The sequence below is a fragment of the Trichechus manatus genome, unplaced genomic scaffold (assembly GCF_000243295.1).
Source record: "Trichechus manatus latirostris isolate Lorelei unplaced genomic scaffold, TriManLat1.0 scaffold00019, whole genome shotgun sequence".
Taxonomy (NCBI): domain Eukaryota; kingdom Metazoa; phylum Chordata; class Mammalia; order Sirenia; family Trichechidae; genus Trichechus; species Trichechus manatus.
The window spans coordinates 5,488,624-5,506,618 of NW_004443955.1; the positions used below are offsets into that span (position 1 = coordinate 5,488,624).

The window sequence follows — 17,995 nt, forward strand, 5'->3', positions numbered from 1 at the left end:
AAAAGTGTTGGGCCACTTTGTTTTTGACCTCTAAGCTTTCAGGCGAGATATCTGTTGCCATTCTAATTGATGTTCTTTTATAGGTAATATGTCATTTCTCTAGTAGCTCTTTCAGGATTTTTATCTTTCTCTTTACTTTTCAGAAATTGAATTATGATGTGTCTTGGCATGAATTTCTTTTAGTTTGTGCTTTTGGGGGTTTTTTCAGCTTGAATCTGTGGGTTTGTGTCTTTTGCCATACATGGAAAGTTTTCAGCCATTATTTCTTCAAATACTCTTTCAGCCCCACTCTTTTTCTCCTCTCCTTCTGGTCTCTAATGATACAAATGTGTAATCTTTTATTATTGTTTCACGTGTCCCTGAGGCTCTGCTCATTTTCTTCAGTCTGTTTTTTATCTCTTGTTCAGATTTTTATCCTCCGTCATCAACACTTTGCTATGGAACGTATTCAGCGAGTTTTTTCTCTTACTGGTTTTTCAGTTGTATAATTGCCATTTAGTTCTTTTTTAATCATAACTTAGATTTCTTTGCTGAGATTTTTCTATTGCTATGTTTGTTTCAAGAGAACGTGTTGCTTGTAGGATCTTTTTTGTTTTTTGATGACTGCATTAAAATCCTTATCAGACAATTCCAGCATCTGATACGGCGTCAGTAAATTTTTTTTTTTTTTTTAATTGTACTTTAGATGAAGGTTTGCGGAACAAACTAGCTTCTCATTAAACAGTTAGTACACATATTGTTTTGTGACATTGGTTGCCACCTCCATGACATGTCAACACTCTCCCCCCCTCGACCTTCGGTTCCCCATTACCAGCTTTCACGTCCCCTCCTGCCTTCTCGTCCCTGTCCCTGGGCTGGTGTGCCCATTTGGTCTCGTTTTGTTTTATGGGCCTGCCTAATCTTTGGCTGAAGGGTGAACTTCAGGAGTGACTTCATTACTGAGCTAAAAGGATGTCTGGGGGCCATGCTCTCAGGGTTTCTTCAGTCTCTGTCAGACCAGTAAGTCTGATCTTTTTTTGTGAGTTAGAATTTTGTTCTACATATTTCTCCAGCTCTCTCCAGGACCCTTTATTGTGATCACTGTCAGAGCAGTTGGTGGTGGTAGCCAGGTACCATCTAGTTGTGTTGGACTCAGTCTGGTGGAGGCTGTGGTACTTGTGGTCCATTAATTCTTTGGATTAATCTTTCCCTTGTGTCTTTGGTTTTCTTCATTCTCCCTTTCTTCCAAAGGGGTGAGACCAGTGGAGAATCTTAGGTGGCCGCTTACAAGCTTTTAAGACCCCAGACGCTGCTCACCAAAGTACAATGTAGAACATTTTCTTTATGAATTATGTTATGCCACTTGAGCTAGAAGTTCCCCAAGACCATGGTCCCCACAGAAATTTCTTTTCTTCATGTTGTAATTTTCCTGGTTCTTAGTATGACAGATAATTTGGGGCTGTATCATGGACATTTTGGCTGTTATGTTAGGAAACTGAGTTCTGTTTACATTTTTTACTTCAGCTGGCAATCACCCTCTTTAGGGTTAGCATGCAGGTTCTGGGCTACTTTTGTAAGCTGTGGTTCCAATGACAATCTAATTATCAGAGTCTTTCTGAGGCTGTTCTGGTTTATTTATCTCACTGCACTGGGGCTCCCACTGGTCCCTTCTGGTGCTGCTTGAGGGAGTGAAAGGAGCTTCTTCCCCAGGTCGAACTGCATGGTGTTTCTCTGTTGGGGAAGAGAGTACCCAGCCATTAGGATGGAGAGCACTTCCAATGCCGTGTGCTTATTTTGGTGCCCTGCAACACCCCACCCCCACCCCCATTTTCTGGTGTCTCTGATAGTGTTTCTTGCCCCATGTTTTTTCTGAGTAGGGAGGAGAATCTGAAGCTTGGCAGGGAAGGAGGATACTTCCCAGTCTGGGGCCACTAGTGGGGCAATTCCCCTTGCTGGTGTCTCTAGGGGGTCAAGAAGGAGAGTTTTCTGGCCTGGCAGGGAGAGGGAGCAATTCCCAGGTTAGGTGCTTATTTCTGCAAGGTCTTCCTTGCTGGTGCCCCTGCCCATAGGATGTCTCTGCTTGGGGGTGGAAAATTCCAGCACTGCTTCATTTATTTTTGATTTTTAAGAATTTTCTTCTATCTTCTGTTCCTATGGTGTTATCATTTATCATTTGTTTTATGCACCCTTATGCTTCTTTTAAGGAGCCCTGGTGGTGCAGTGGTTAAGTGCTCGGCTGCTAACCAGAAGGTCAGCAGTTCAAACCCACCGGCCATTCCACGGGAGGAAGATGTGGCAGTCTGCTTCCATAAAGATTACAGCCTTGGAAACCCTGTGGGGCAGTTCTCCTCTGTCCTACAGGGTTGCTGTGAGTTGGAGTTGACTCAGGGCAGTGCGTGGTGGTGGGTGGGTGTCTCTTTTAGTGTAGGCTCGAATTTGACATGATTTTTTTCTTGTATTTCTAATTATTTCCTTAGTTCTGTCATATCTTCTCAAATCTGCCTTTTCTTCACTTACCCCATCCTGAGGTTTTCTGTTTCTGATTTAGTTGTTCTTCCGTAGTCTTTATTACTTTTTAATTTTTTTTAGCTCAATTTGAAATTGATTTACAGTTTTCATCTGTTTCGTTGGTATATCTTTTGGTGTACTTTAATTCTCTATAGAGATATCATTCTCATGCATATATGTATATATTCTTATTCACTCTAGCTGTTTGATAATAACTTTGTTTTGTGTTTGACTGTGATCCTTTTCTGTTGCTCATTTTTAAATCAAATGGGTTTTCTCATCTTGCAGGAGGGAAGAGGTAGGTCAGGATAACTTTTCTTGCTTCAGGGCTGTATGCTTAGTTTTTGCAAAGCGATTGAAAATATGGCCTCATGCTTTCTGAAATGTGTCTTCTCCACTCTCCTCCGGTACCTTCATTTGTCTGTTGTCCTTGATCTGCTCAATTTGGTCTTTATTCCTTGCAGTTTCTCCCCAGTGCAAGGTTTGTTTTGGCATGAAGTGTTAGTGTTCAAGAGTTTTAAGGGCCCAGAATGGTCCCTTTGCACTTGGCTGCAAATTGGATCCTATAGAACTCCCTCTAAATTTCAGTTACTGTTCTCAGATTGGCCTGTGCTTTCCATTGGGGTGGCGGCTCTAAGGTTCTCTGATTCTCATGGCTGTATGGAGCCCTGGGGTCTTGCCTCTGCTCCTTCACGCATTGATGCTGATACCAGCCAGGTCTTGCAGCTGCTGGTGGTTTGTTTCTGTCCACTTATATGTGAGGGTTTCTGAGGAATAATTTACGGACTAGTTTTGTTGTAGATATTGCCTGTGGCTCTTTGGTTTTCATACTCTGTTTTCTCTGTTTATATGAGGGAGGTTGGGAAGATTAAAAATAAAGCAAAAAGAAACAAATTAGGTCACTGCCACATCATCTTCCCAGAACCCCTCATCTGTCTTTCACCTGATTTTAGTATGTATTAGTATCCTTACCTGAATCCTTATTTCACTGGCAATTTGGAAAAATAAAATTCTTTTGTTCTTTCTTCATATATTACCTGCTGTTCCTTTTCATTATCAGTGGGGCTGTTTTAATACCTTGAAAAACAGTTTCTACTGCAAAGGTGTGATATAATGTAATTAAAACGCTTAGACTAAGGAGTTAATGTAATCATATCAGTAGGGGCAATTGATTTTGACTTCTTTGGTTTTTTCTTGCCTTCATTTTTGGAATACAGTTATGAACTCATGGATTTTTGTATATTTAATTTGTTTCACAGTCATTACACTTAGTGATATTCAGAGTGCTTCCAGACAGACCAGTGGGAGCCTCATCACACTGCCTTTGGTATCCTTTTGACGTGACTCTATTAGATTTTGCGATTTCTGGCTCACCTTGAACGTTCTCAACCCTAGGCCTGGAATAAGCCGTTTTTTACACTGAGTCTTGGTTATCTCCTTTGTTGGGGAATGGCATTTAGAAGTCAGATTTTAAGTACATGGTATAACCTTTGCTATTGGATTTTATTGCTCTTAGGCCTTTTCAGGGGACAGAGCTAGGGAAAATTTTTTCCTAATGTGTCTAGAAATTGCCTCATATCAATGGAGAGCTGTCTTCCACCTTCTTTTGTGTGGCTGAATACTACCGTATTTTGTGGGTACAGTATAGGTTATTCACATTCTCCTTTTTTACCAGCCTTATGCTCTTGAAAGTAATAGAATCATCTTATGCATATATCATTCTATACATATGTAGGTATATCATTAAAATAAACAGCTAAAAGTGGGATTGTTGCATCAAATGGTAGACACATATAATTTTGCTAAGTATTGTCAAATTCCCCTTAGCAGAAATTGTAACATTTTACACTCCCATCCAGCAATATATGAGTAATCTCTTTTCGTGTACCTTCCCTAGCCGAATATGTTATCTGCCTGATAAGAAGTGGTATTTCATTGTAGTTGTAATTTACATTTGCCTCATGAATAAAGGTGATGAGCATCGTTTCATGTGTTTAAGAGCCATTTGTCATTTTTATACTCATTTGTTCATTTTACTGTTTAGTTGTTGAGGGGTTTGTCCCCCATTTTTGGAAACTGTACGTTTGGGAGATTTACCATTCAACTCTGATAAATTTGCGAATATTTTTTCCCAGTTTGTCATTTGCCTTTTGACTTTGCTTACAGGTTTTTAGCCACATGAAAGAAAGCTTTTATGTTTATATGGCTAAATATTGAATTTTTCCTTTATTCTGTTTTGTTATGTATTTTGTTAGTTTTGTTTATTTTCTAAATATTCTTGCTTTTCTCATTTCTGGTCTTTATGTTCCTAGTAGAAATGTTGGTCATATTGCTTCTCCTTTGGTCACTTTGTAGATTAGTCTTTCTCATCTTTTTCTCCTATTTAAGTTTATTTTCTTAGTCTTCTCATTTCTATTTCATATTTGTCAGTCTTTGATGTTTTCATATTTCTGGTTAATGATGTTCTTTTCTACCTGCTGTTGCACTTTCACTTCATGGTGGAATGTTGTGTTTTAGGTTTACTGTGCTTCATGACTGATTTTCTGGCAACTTCTGTCCGCCAAAAGGTTTTCTTCTCATTTGCTGAACTTTTTTTTTTTTCTTTTTTTTTTTTAATAATCATTTGGATTTTGGAATGATTTTTTTCATTTTTGTTTCACTATGTTAGATTTTTTTGGACCTGCTATTAGTAGATCCCATGCAGTGGGGAGGAGTTTGAGTGACTTTAGTGGTCTCTTGGTTGAAGGGACCCCTCTTCTGTTGTTACAATGAAGGGCAGTTTCTTTAACATATGGTTCCATCGTGTTTAATTGGAGCGTTTTTTTTTTTCAGGTAGTTAATTTTTTTTTTTTAATTTAATTGGAGCCGTTTTTATTAGCCACTTCCATCCCATTATAGGAGTCCCTGGGTGGCGCAGACAGTTAAGCACTCAACTCCTAGCCAAAGTCTCACCATCCTCGCTTCCAGTGAGCACTCTGGCTGTACTTCTTCCAAGACAGATCTGTTTGTTCTTCTGGCAGTCCACGGTATATTCAGTATTCTTCGGCAGCACCCACCATAATTCAAAGACATCAGTTCTTCTTTGATCTTCCTTATTCATTGTCAGCTTTCACATGCATATGAGGCGATTGAAAACACCATGGCTTGGGTCAGGCACACTTCAGTGATTAAAGTGACATCTTTGACATCTTCAGTCCCTGGAGAAGGACATCGTGCTTGGTAGAGTAGAGAGGGTGAGTGGAAAAGAGGAATACCCTCAACGAGATGTATTGACACAGTGGCTTCAACAATGGGCTCGAGCGTAACGACTGTGAGGATGGCACAGGACCGGGCAGGGCTTCATTCTGTTGTACGTGGGGTCGCTGTGAGTCGGGACTGACTCGGTGCCACCAAACAACAACAACTAGCTAAAGGTTTGCACTGTGAACCCACCCAGAGGCGCCTCAGCAGACAGGCCTGGCCATCTGCTTCCGAGAGGTCTCAGCCTTGAAAACCCTGTGAAGCAGTTCTGATCTGTACATGGGGTTGCCATGAGTCTGAATCAAGTCATGGGCATCTAACAACAACAAATCCCTTTATAGCCAGATGCTACTTCTAAGGAACACTTCTGCCTTCCAAGGTGCTGTATTCCCTCCCATGTTGCCTTCCTGAAAGTGCCATTTCTGGTCCCAGATACTTTCCAAGGCCTTTCTTTTTAACCATACTGTTGCCAGTGCTGTAGCCTGCCCTCAGTAGTTCACTCTTAGCGGGGGGCTCCGCCATTGTGGGGTGAACCCTAGCCACTGTTATCTGTATACCCTGTTCTTCCATAGAGCTCCTGCTGGGCTCTGCTAGTGTGGACTCAGGTGCTAACTCTGCTGGTCTTACCCGTTTATTTCCCCACTTACTTGTCAGAGTTTGCTGCTTTGTCACCTACTTTGGGTCATGGGTTTTTTAATTTGATTTTCTCTCCTTTTTGATCTAGATAAATTTTAGGAGATGTGAGTAGGATTGAATCTGTGTAGCCACCACTTTTTTATAGAAATTCAGAAGCTGCTTTTCTGTTTGAGTTTTCTAAATAGATGCATTCTTTTTTAATTGAAAATTTTAACGTAGCACAAAACACTTCTGGAAAGAGAGCAGTTTTGGTCAATAAGTGCTTTCATTATATAAACTTATCGTAATATCAGTTATTTAAGGTCTAATTTTTAAAAAAGAAGCAAAGAAACAGCTCGTTAGTAATATGGACAAACTGGTCACTATCACTACTGCTGGTCTGTTACTTGTTTCAGGGTCTGTGTCCTCCACTCAAGAGTGCCCTTAGATCTGCCTCCCTGATGGAGCTGATTCTGTCAGGCTTCAGAACACTTCTGTGTTGTTAAGAGAGGATCACCTCACTACAGGGTAGCTTTTCCACTTTGGCAGAGGGCTCTGAGCTACAGCAGATTTGGTTTCTCTTGCCATCTATCCCAAGAGGAATGACCTGTGTTGTGGTCTGATGCCTCTGTTTTCCTAGCTGAGAGGTTTTCTTGCAAATTCTGTGTCCACTTTCCTGTTGTTGCTTATCATTTACATTAGGTGAGTGGGAGGTTTGAAGGAACTGAGAGACGGTGAAGGTGTTTGAGAAGCAGGGAAGGGAAGTGGCAAGAGATTGGAGAGAGCCAGGAAGTCTAATAAAGCTGCTAACCAGTGTCAGAAATAATGGTATTACAGCAACAAAAAATACCAGTATTTTGGTTATATTAATATACTGGAATACAAGAATATTAGAAAAAACTTGAATTATAATTGCTGTTTTGGAAATTAGGAATTTTTTTGGCAAGATTCTAGGAAGAACTTTTCAAATAAATATCAAAATTCATTCTATAACCAACTAAAAATACTTTTAAACCTTTTCTAAAATCCTAAAATTCATTGGCTGAGAATCAGTGTGTACATTAGCTTTGTAGATATATAGAAGCATGTCAAGATTGCTCTTAATGGGCTTGCATTTTGTTGGATAGGATTCAGAATAACATTGTGTGATTATAACATGACTTCTATTGTGTCGGTTTTAGGAATACCAAGGGTTACGTCACTCCCTTAAAATGGAGTAACCACATACGGTAGAAACACCAGAACAACCCCCACCCTCACACACAGCGTGCACCTGCTTGGTTCTAGTTTGTATAAAATTCGTATACTTCTGTGTTACTGCCCATAGGTGTGTGTGCTTTTTTGTTTGTTTTGTTTCGTTTGTATTCTTTTTGTCCTCCCCACACCACCCAAAAGATGAGTAGAGGATGACTGGAAAAGAAGAATAAGGAAAGAGGGATAAATAAAAAATACGTATCTGATGATATCCAGAGTTAATTTTTCAGAGTTTTTCCTTTTAGTCTTTTTCATATTTTAGTTTTGGATTCTGTCTTTTGTTCTGTTACTACATAATATACCACTAGGTGATTATACAATTAAAAAATCAAACTCGTTGCTGTCGAGTCTATTCTGACTCATAGCGACCCTGTGGGACAGAATAGAACTGCTCCATAGCGCTTCCGAGGAGCGGCTGGTGGATTCGAACTGCTGACCTTTTGGTTAACAGCTGTAGTTCTTGACCAGTGAGCCACCAGTGCTCCGATTATACAATAGTTTTACATAGTTATTTCCTATTGTTAAGACACTGGGGTTTTCCAGTTTTTCTCTGTCATAAATAATATAGTGATGAACATAAGCTTGTATGTATTTAGAACTGCTTCCTTAAGATAAATTTGTGTAAGTAGAATTACTAGATCACCAGGAATGAATCTTCAGGGTTTCTTTCTGATATGAACTTCCAAATTGTTTTCTAATACGATTTTAATAAAAATCTTTAACTTAAATCAGTAGTGCTAGTTAATAACAAATGTCAAACTAAAATCAATATTATATCTTTTCTCATTAGGGAGTTCTGGGAAATCGTTCATTCATTTACCGATGAACAGAAAAGACTCTTCTTGCAGTTTACAACTGGCACAGACAGAGCACCGGTGGGAGGACTAGGAAAATTAAAGATGATCATAGCCAAAAATGGCCCAGACACAGAAAGGTAATTGTGAAATTGTAACTACAGACGTTACATTTCCCTTTACACAAGTATGAGACTGTCCTTGTAGCTTCCAGTGGAAATCCAAATCATGTGAAATACTGGTTTAGAGAATATTTTGCTATTATTGTATGAGGAATTTTTTTAAAAACTGGCCTAGTTAAAAATGATTATGGGGCTCATACTGGTTTAGAATTTTGCAGGTTAGTATGGTTCATTCAGTTTTGGGTTCAGAATTTATTAATTGAAAGCCACGTTTTATAATAGTATAGTGGTTGAGTTTAGGCTCAGGAGATTGTCTCTCAGCATTAGATGATGCTAGAATCCCCAGTTGTGTATTCTTGCCCTTGTGTTCTCTCCCCGTTGTATAGCTTAGTATTTTTGATAGGCAGGGACTGTGCATGAGCAATAGCATATTTAATGGTTAAAATGTATAATGTTTCCATTAATATTTTGCACATAATGCTGCTAATATAAATTTATTTATATTGTATATCATTTACATAGTCATATTGCCAGCAGTATTTTTACTAAACATTAAACAGCACAGACATTGAAATCTTGGAAACTAGGTTTAAATATCATCTCCACCTTAAAGGAAGTTACTTCTCAGTGACTTCAGCTATAAAGTGAAGACACTAATACCCACTCTGCAGGTTTGTTCTGAGAGATTTAGTTAAACGAGCTATACAGGTTAAATACCTAAAACAATATCTGGTACGAAGTAATAACTCAGTGTACATGTTAGAAGCAGGAGCAGCATTGAGTAATTCATAGGATAAAGACAAAGTGATACTTGGTGATTGCAAAGGGAAAAGCAAAATGTTTATTTTTATGATTTGCATTGATATATAGTCTGTGTATAGTCTGTACTGCAGGCCATCTCAACTATACCTACCATCTAAAAGTAGGATCATTTAATACTGATCATATTTCCTGTGACTTATTTTCCTGTTTTTTTCCCTTTCTCTCTATTTAGGTTACCTACATCTCATACTTGCTTTAATGTCCTTTTACTTCCGGAATACTCAAGCAAAGAAAAACTTAAAGAGAGATTGTTGAAGGCCATCACATATGCCAAAGGATTTGGCATGCTGTAAAAAAATGAAAAAAGAAAAATGAGAAAAAGAAAACAAAAACAAAACAAAAAAGGGGGGAGGGATAAATTTTAATAAATATAATGAGGGATAAAATTTGTGGTGGTAGTTCCCAGTGCAAAAAGGCTGTAAGATAGTGAACCACAGTAGTCATCTGTGTCTGTGCTTCTCTTCTCTTGGGGGACATACGGGCTGGAACAGCACATTTCAGCTGCTTATATGAACAAATTCTTTATTTTTTTTCTGTGTGTGTGTGTGTGTATGTGTGTGTGAAAGTATCACATATTCTTTCACTTGTATGTACAGAGAGGTTTTTCTGAATATTTATTTTAAGGGTTAAATCACTTTTGCTTGTGTTTATTACTGCTTGAGGTTGAGCCTTTTTGAGTATTTAAAAAAATATACAGCAACAAAACTACTCTCCCAAGGAAGATACTGCCATCATTTGTAGACTGTGTAACCTTCAAGTATATGCTATTTTTTTGTCCCTGTATCTAACTCTCAAATCAGGAACTGTATTTTTTTTTTTAACCATTTGCTTTTGAAACTTGAAGTTTTGGAAACAGTGTGATGCAACTGCTGCTGTTCTAGCCCCCAAAGAGTTTTCTGTGCAAATTCTTGAGAATCAATAAAGATGGAAGGGAGAACTTGGAATGTTTCACTGCAGCCCTCAGAACTTTACTTTAGCAACAGCACAACAAATTAAAAAACAACTCATGCCACAGTATGTCGTCTTCATGTGTCTTGCAGTGAACTGTTTCTGTAGCCAGTCCTCTTTCTTAGTATATGAAAGGACAGGGATTTTTTTGTTGTTGTTGTTATTGTTGTTGTTGTTTTAAGTTTACTGGGAAAAAGTGCATTTGGCCAAATGAAATGGTAGGTAGTTAAGTCTATTGCAAGAAAGTTGGGAAGTTTGTTCTTTATTATAAACAAGCATGTGAAAGTGCACTTAAAGTAATTTTTTTTTTATTAATTATTACCTGGATTTTAAATAGACAATCCAAAGTCTTCCCTTCATGTTGCTGTCATCTTGTCTAATCAGCCATTTTTATCAAGGCACGTGATCAGTGTTGCAACAAAGTGGAAAGGATAGCTACTGTGCCTTGTTTTACTTAATCCTACGGTAAGCAAACCTGGAAATGAATGGAACTATTACTCCTAAGGCCTATTTACATTGTATATCCCCCAAAGATAAAATTTTACTTCAGAAAGTGTTAAAGATTACTTTCATATGCTATGGAAAAGTACAAATAGGTGTAAATTACTGGACATTCAGAAGTAAGTAGTTTCCCCTTTCCTAGTCTTCTGTGTCTGTGATGTTAATTTCTTTCATTGCAATCTAAAATAAAAGGATTATGTATTTTTAACTAAGGAGAGACGATATATCTTCTTGCTACAAGCTACAGCTAATGTGCTGAGCTTGTGCCTTGTTGATTGTTTTAACTATTACAGATCAGCCTGATGATTTGTTTGAGATTGGCATGAAAAATACAGCTTTCAAATCATTGGAGGGGAAAAGATGTCTTTCAGGATTATTTTAATAAATTATTTTAGTAATTGAGACAACTGTTATGTACCATAATGCTAAATAAAACAGTGACATTTTCATCATAATTTAGTGGGAAAAGAAGACCATGCTTTCTATATTACTGTAAGGTAATATGGGTTTCTTGTGGGCCAGCCTTTAGAACACTGTTAAGGTATATACGCTACCTTGATGCAAGGGACCCTCATGAAACTATAGTCATCTTAAAGGGCCTCATCCATTGTGCTTCTTATGTGTAATGAAAGTGAGAGCAGGAGAAATCAAGTATTCTGGGGATGTTTTTTGTAATAAATTTGTGAAGAAATTTGTACGCTTCAATTCTCTCAAGTTTTATTATCACCACAGTACTGAAGTTATGATGTGTGAAAAATTTTGGATGGTAAGTGAGCATAGATTATTAACATAGAATACACACCAAATAGTGTTGAAATTCTATTTCAACAAAACTGTTGAATATTAAATCTACCCTTGAAAAGTTTTAAGACAAAAAGACATTGGTGGGCTAGACTATCTGTTTGCAGTTGCTTAGTAATTAATTATCCTGGGCTTGTTACCCCTTCCCTGTATCATTGATGCCTTTTCACTAGTGTTGACTAAAATGTCACTGAGCAGTATCTTGAGGAAAACAATAATGGCCACTCTATTCCAAAGGTCATATTTTAAAAATAGCTTTTAGCCCAGGTATTCTTTTATATATTTTGGGTTTCTGTGAATCAGCCCACAATCTCAAGGAATCTCTTGAGGGGGTGGGGAATAAACCATAAACTAAAATAATTGGCTTTCCAAATAAACTAAAAACTTGTTTTTGCATTTTATAATTATAGAAAACTTTAAACATAACAACATAAAAACAGCCTGCAGCCAAACATTTTTTGGAGTTTGGCAGCCCTTGCAAGTAACTTGGGTGTCCTGATTGTATACTACTTTCCTGGTCTATGGCTAAGGATGATAAAATCCAATCACACCTTCTTTTGCTAAATTTTTGACGTATGCCTATGTAGGGAGATAAACGTGAAAAAGAAACTTGAAAATGAGGCCTAAAACAGGACCCCCTGATGCTATCTATACTCCCTTGGCACAGATATTAGGACAATTGGCTGTAATCTGGAAACAGCACTCCCTGTTCCCTAAGAACATGGCCAAGCTAGGATATCAAGCCCTTTTTAGGAGTTTTCTCAATCTCATACAAACTGTTGGAGGAAGAAGTGTCTTCCCAAGGCTAGTGGAGTCTTGATCTCTACCTGCTTACCTTAAAAATATTTTCCAACCTTCCACCAGCCTCTCCCTAAGGACTATATCCTTCCCGCCCCTTCCCTTAAAGAAGCCCCAAACAGCTTTCATGTGCCCCCGCTCATCTTTCTTCCTTTTTACCAGAGTGTTAAAAGAATCATCTGTGGAGGGTGTTAATAAGCCTCCACCCCCTTCCCTGTGCAAATCCATTGGGTTGACATTTGTTAACCACTGCAAGAATTTGATGCAAGTGTAGGGTGAATCTCATTATGAGAAATGCAACTGAAACTGTTCTCATCAAGGATAACAACCCAATAGTCAAAGGCAGGAGCTCTTGTCTTTAACCTTGACAACACTGAACTTGGGCTGCTACTTCTCTAACTGCTTTGTTCAATCTCAACTGGTTCCTCTTCCATATCTAGACCTTAGATGTTCTACTGTAATCCTATTTGAAGTTCTTATCTACTTGTCCAATCTCTGGGCATCCTCACCCACTCCTGAAGATTCTTGCACAAGTTCATATCTTTCGTTCAGACCTCTCTTTCCAGGATATCTTTCTGGTAGCTCTAAGTAATGCACCTAGAAACAAAACTCTTCATCTTGTGTCTCTCCCCACCTTACTTTGTTCCTTAAAGCATCACCTTCAACCCAATCATCAAAATCCCTTATCCCTCAATCGGTACGCCTTCCGATTGCCAATTTCTCCTTGAACCTCTCCATCATTCCTCATTATACTCCCTTCAAGTCCTTCGTTCTCATCTCTTCTAATCCTTTTCATTTTGCTAAAACAAGATTTTGCTAATTTTAACATCCTCTGCCCAAAACCTTTTCCTACCTTGAGTAATCTCTGAGGCTATCATCCAAAGCCCTCCATACACTGAGCCCCACCTACTTTTCCAGTTTTGGCTTCCATTATAGGCACCCCCACCTGTGCCTCCACCCAGCACCTTATCATACTTAATTCGTATTTCTCAAATACACTTCAAGACAAGTTTTTAAAAGCACCCCATCCGTAAAGACTTCTTTACCATCAAAGGTCCTCTGTAACCCCATGGCAACCCACACTGCTGTGGTAGCACAGCATGGTAGGGCATACTTGTTCTCCACTATAGGAGTCATTGGGTTTCTTACAGGCGGTGTCACCGTAGATAAGATCATTTCCACATTTTAGCACTTTGTGAGGCTTGTGTTTAAAACCTTCGAAACCTAAGATAGTTTGAAAAACATTGCATGGAGTATAAGCAAATTCATGGTGAATCTATCTCACATATAGGTGCATAATGGCATTGCTAAAAGGATTGGCTCCGTCCTTCCACGCGGCGTGTCACCACTTGAATGAAAACAATCCAGCATGCAGTAGAATGATAAAGCTTCCTGTTTTTTCACTACGGGGGCGGGGGGGCATCTGTCTCCTTGGACCCCCTCCCCTACCCTCTGCCCCAAGTCTGGTAAAAGGTTTTTATATTTGAATATTTACTGGCTAAGGACTTGTTCCTTCTTGAGGAAGCTCTCTAGAACCACTGGCTTTGCCATTTCAGCCCAAAGAAAGGAAGCTCAGCAAGAGGGAAAGAAAGAAAAGAAATGGGCCTTGAGAGCAAGATTCTTGTGTGACTTCCCCTGCCCTTGTGCTCTGGCAGTCAGGATCCTTTGTGCAGCCACCTCCCCTGTATCCACACTATTCCTCTCCCAATGGGGAGAGGGCTGGCATCTTGCATCATCCTACTGCTGCAAGCCACTCAAGTCTTTCAAGGAGCAGTCCTCAGCCAAATATACTTCGCATACTACATGAACCACTCACCATGATGAATGCTTGCTTTGCCAGAACCTTGTACCTATATTTAGCATTTACTCTTGCAGTGCCCACTAAGTACCTTGTATACATGAAATCTTTTCATCGTCGCAGATTTCACCATGGTTCAAGAGGTTATGCCCCTTGCTGAAAGTCATACAACCAGTATATAGACGAACAGGGGTTTGGACTCAGTCCCATATGACACTAATATTTGTCATCTTTCTATTGCCACAAAAAAGTCGCCGTCGAGTCGATTCTGACTCATAGTGACCCTGTAGGACAGAGTAGAACTGCCCTATAGGGTTTCCAAGGAGTGGCTGGTGGATTCAAACTGCCAACCTTTTCATTAGCAGCCAAGCTCTTAACCACTGTGCCACCAGGGCTCCAAATCAATCCTCAAGTCAGTATTCTTAGGTTCAGTCAGCTGAAGAGGACCTGGAGTAATTACCCTAGCCATCTTCCAGTCTCCAAGAAACTGTAGAAAATAGGATGAGATGTGTCTGGTAAACAGCACACAGAGTGGGTGAGAGGGCAGCCTTTGGAGTCAGATGACTCTGGGTTTCAATCCTGACCTTGACCTTCTTTTGGCTTGGATTACCCTACCCAAGCCTACCTCATTTCTGTTGTCAGGATTCAGTGAGGTTGAGATACAGATGCTGGACAGTCTGTTGCAGGGTATCTCAAGAGACTATGAGATGAGTTCTCCCAAAGGGGAGTCTGTTCTATTGAGAAGTTGGCAATATTTGTGCAAGAGTTGACCTTCATCCACCTCAACATGGAGCACTGGCTTTTCCCCTCATCTTTGTTTTTTAAATTAAGATATAATCCACATACCACAAAGTACACTCTTTTAAAGCATACTGTTCAGTGGTTTTTATTATGCTCACAAAATTGTGCCACCACCACCACTATATAATTCCAGGACATTTTCATCACTCCCCCAAAGAATTCCATAATTCCATACCCATTAGGAGTCACTGCCTATTCCTCTCCCAGCAACTTCACCCCCGAGCCCCTAGCAACCTCTAATCTATAATACTTTGTCTCTATGGGTTGGCCTATTTTGGATGCTTCATATAAATGGAATCATACAATATGTGCCTATTTGTGTCTTTTTTCCACTTAGCATAATATACATGAGACTCGTTTATGTTGTAGCGTGTGTCAGTACTTCATTTCTTTTTATGACTGAATAATATTCCATTTGTATTTATAATATTGTATTTTGTTTATCCATTCAACTGACGACGCTTTGGGTTTCCACTTTTAGGCTATTATGAATACTATGAACATTCATGTACTAGTTTTTGTATGGACATAAGTTTTCATTTATCTTGGATATATGGGAGTGGAATTGTTGGGTCATAGGTAACTCTATCCATATTTGAGGAACTGCCAGACTGTTCAAAAGTGGCTACACCATTTACACTCCCACTAGCAGTGTAGGAGTTTCTAATTTCTCCACATCCTCCCCAACACTTGTTCTTGCCTTTTTATTATAGCCATTCTAGGAGGTGTATAGTAGTACCTGATTTTGGTTTTAATTTGTATTTCCCTAATGGAGCCCTGATGGCTCAGTAGTTAGGAGCTCAGCTGCTAACCTAAAGGTCAGCAGTTAGAATCCACCAGCCACTCCTTGGAAACCTTGTGGGGCAGTTCTACTCTGTCCTGTAGGGTTGCTATGAGTCAGAATCGACTCGACAGCAATGGGTTTGGAAAGACTAATGATGCTGAGAAGCTTTTTATGTGCTTATTGGCCATTTGTATATCTTTGGAGAAATGTGTTGTCAGATCCTTTGCCCATTTTTTAAATTGGGTTATATGTCTTTATTATTGGGCTCTATAGATTCAGGATTGAAAAAAAAAGTTGTCATTGAGTCAACTCTGACTCATCGTGACCTCATGTGTTTCAGAGTAGAAGTGTGCTCCATAGGGTTTTCAGTGGCTGTGATCTTTCTGAAGTAGATTGCCAAACCTTTCTTCTGAGGTGCCTCTGGGTGGATTCAAACCTCCAACCTTTCAGTTAGTAGCTGAGAACTTAACCAGTTTGCACCACTCAGGGACTCCTATATTCTCGATACAAGTCCTTTAACAGATGATTTGCAAGTATTTTCTCCTATTCTTTGAATCATCTTCATTTTCGTGGTGATGATCTTTGAATCACAAAAGTTTTAATGTTTGATGAAGTCCAATTTACCTATTTTGTTTGTTTGTTTTTGTGCTTTGGCTGTCATGTGTAAGAAATCATTGCTTAATCCAAGTCACAAAGATTTATGCCTGTTTTCTAGTTTTATAATTTTTCTCTTAAATGTAGGTATTTGATCCATTTTGTGTTATTTGGATCAAATATAGGTATTTGATCCATGTTTTGCATATGGTGGATGGTAAGGATCCAGCTTTATTCTTTTGCATGTGGATATTCAGTTGTCTAAGCACCATTTGTTGAAAAGACTATTTTCCCTATTGAATGGTCTTGGCGTCCTTGTCAAAAACTAACTGACCATAAGTATAAGAGTTTGTTTCTGGATTCTCAATTTTATTCCATTGATCTATATGTCTATCCTTATACCAGTACCACATTGTCTTGATTATTGTAGCTTTGTAATAAGTTTGGGAATTGGGACATGTGAGTCCTCCAACTTTGTTCTTATGCAAGGTCATTTTGGCAGTCCTGACTTCCTTGCAATTAGACATATGAATTTTAAGATCAATTTGTCAATTTCTGTAAAAAGGGCTGCTGGGATTTTGATAGGGATTGCATTGAGTCTATAAATTTGGGAGGTTTTGCCATCTGAACAATATTAAGTCTTCCGATCCATGAACATGAAATGTCTTTCCATTTACTTAGATGTTCTTTAATTTCTTTCAACAATATAGTTTTCAGTGTACAGGACTTACCCTTCTTTGGTTAAATGTATTTTTAAGTATTTTATTCTTTATGATGCTATTATAAACAAGTGTTTTCTTAATTTTGGGATTGTTTATTGCTAGTGTATACAGATACAATTGACTTTTGTATATTGATCTTATATCCTGCAACTTTGCTTAACTCATTTATTAGCTCTAATAATTTTTTCCCTTAGGATTTTCTATATTCAGACCGTGTCATCTATGAGTAGAAAAAGTTTTTACTTCTTTCCAATCTGAATGCCTTTTATTTCTTTTTCTTGCCTGAGTACCTTGGATAGAACCTCCAGTGCAATATTAAATAGAAATGGTAAGAGCAGACATTCTTGTCTTGCTTTTGATTTTAGAGGGAAAGCATTTGATCTTTCACCATTAAGTGTGATGTTGTTGTTGTTAGTTGCCATCGAGTTAGCTCTGACTTATGGCGGCCTTAATGTATAGTAGAACAAAATGTTGCCCAGTCCTGTGCCATCTTCATGATCATTGGTATGTTTGAGTCCATTGTTATGGCTATTGTATTGTGTCAATGCATCTCATTAAGGGTTTCCCTCATTTTTGCTTACCCCTCTACCAACCATGATGTCCTTTTCTGGTGATTGGTCTTTCCTGATGACATGTCTAAAGTAAGCAAGCTGAAGTCTCACCATCTTCCCTTTTAAGGAGCTTTCTGGATGTATTTCTTCTAAGACTGATTTCTTCATTCTGGCAGTCCACAATATGTTCAATATTCTTCACCAACACCACAGTTTGAATGCATAAATTCTTCTGTCTTCCTTTTTTCATTGATAATCTTTATCAATTGAGGAAATTACTTTTTATTCCTAGTTTATTGAGTGTTTTTATCATGAAAGGGTGATGAGTTTGTCACATGCTTCTGTGTCTATTGAGATGATCAT

General features: G+C 38.7%; 1 protein-coding gene across 6 annotated transcripts in view; it reads left to right on the plus strand.

Annotated features, from left to right (window-relative positions):
• UBE3A (ubiquitin protein ligase E3A) overlaps positions 1–11,488 on the plus strand; it is a 134,912-nt gene extending 123,424 nt beyond the window's left edge. For 5 of the 6 annotated variants that reach the window (XM_023727849.1, XM_023727845.1, XM_023727848.1 and 2 more), the window contains 2 exons: positions 8,387–8,530; positions 9,507–9,640. In XM_023727849.1, coding sequence (XP_023583617.1) covers positions 8,387–8,530; positions 9,507–9,627 — 265 coding nt within the window. In that variant the 3' untranslated portion in view covers positions 9,628–9,640. Of the gene's footprint in view, positions 1–8,386; positions 8,531–9,506 lie in introns of all 6 variants that reach the window. The other variant, XM_004372624.3, reaches the window with a different exon arrangement.
• Positions 11,489–17,995: the final 6,507 nt, after the last annotated feature.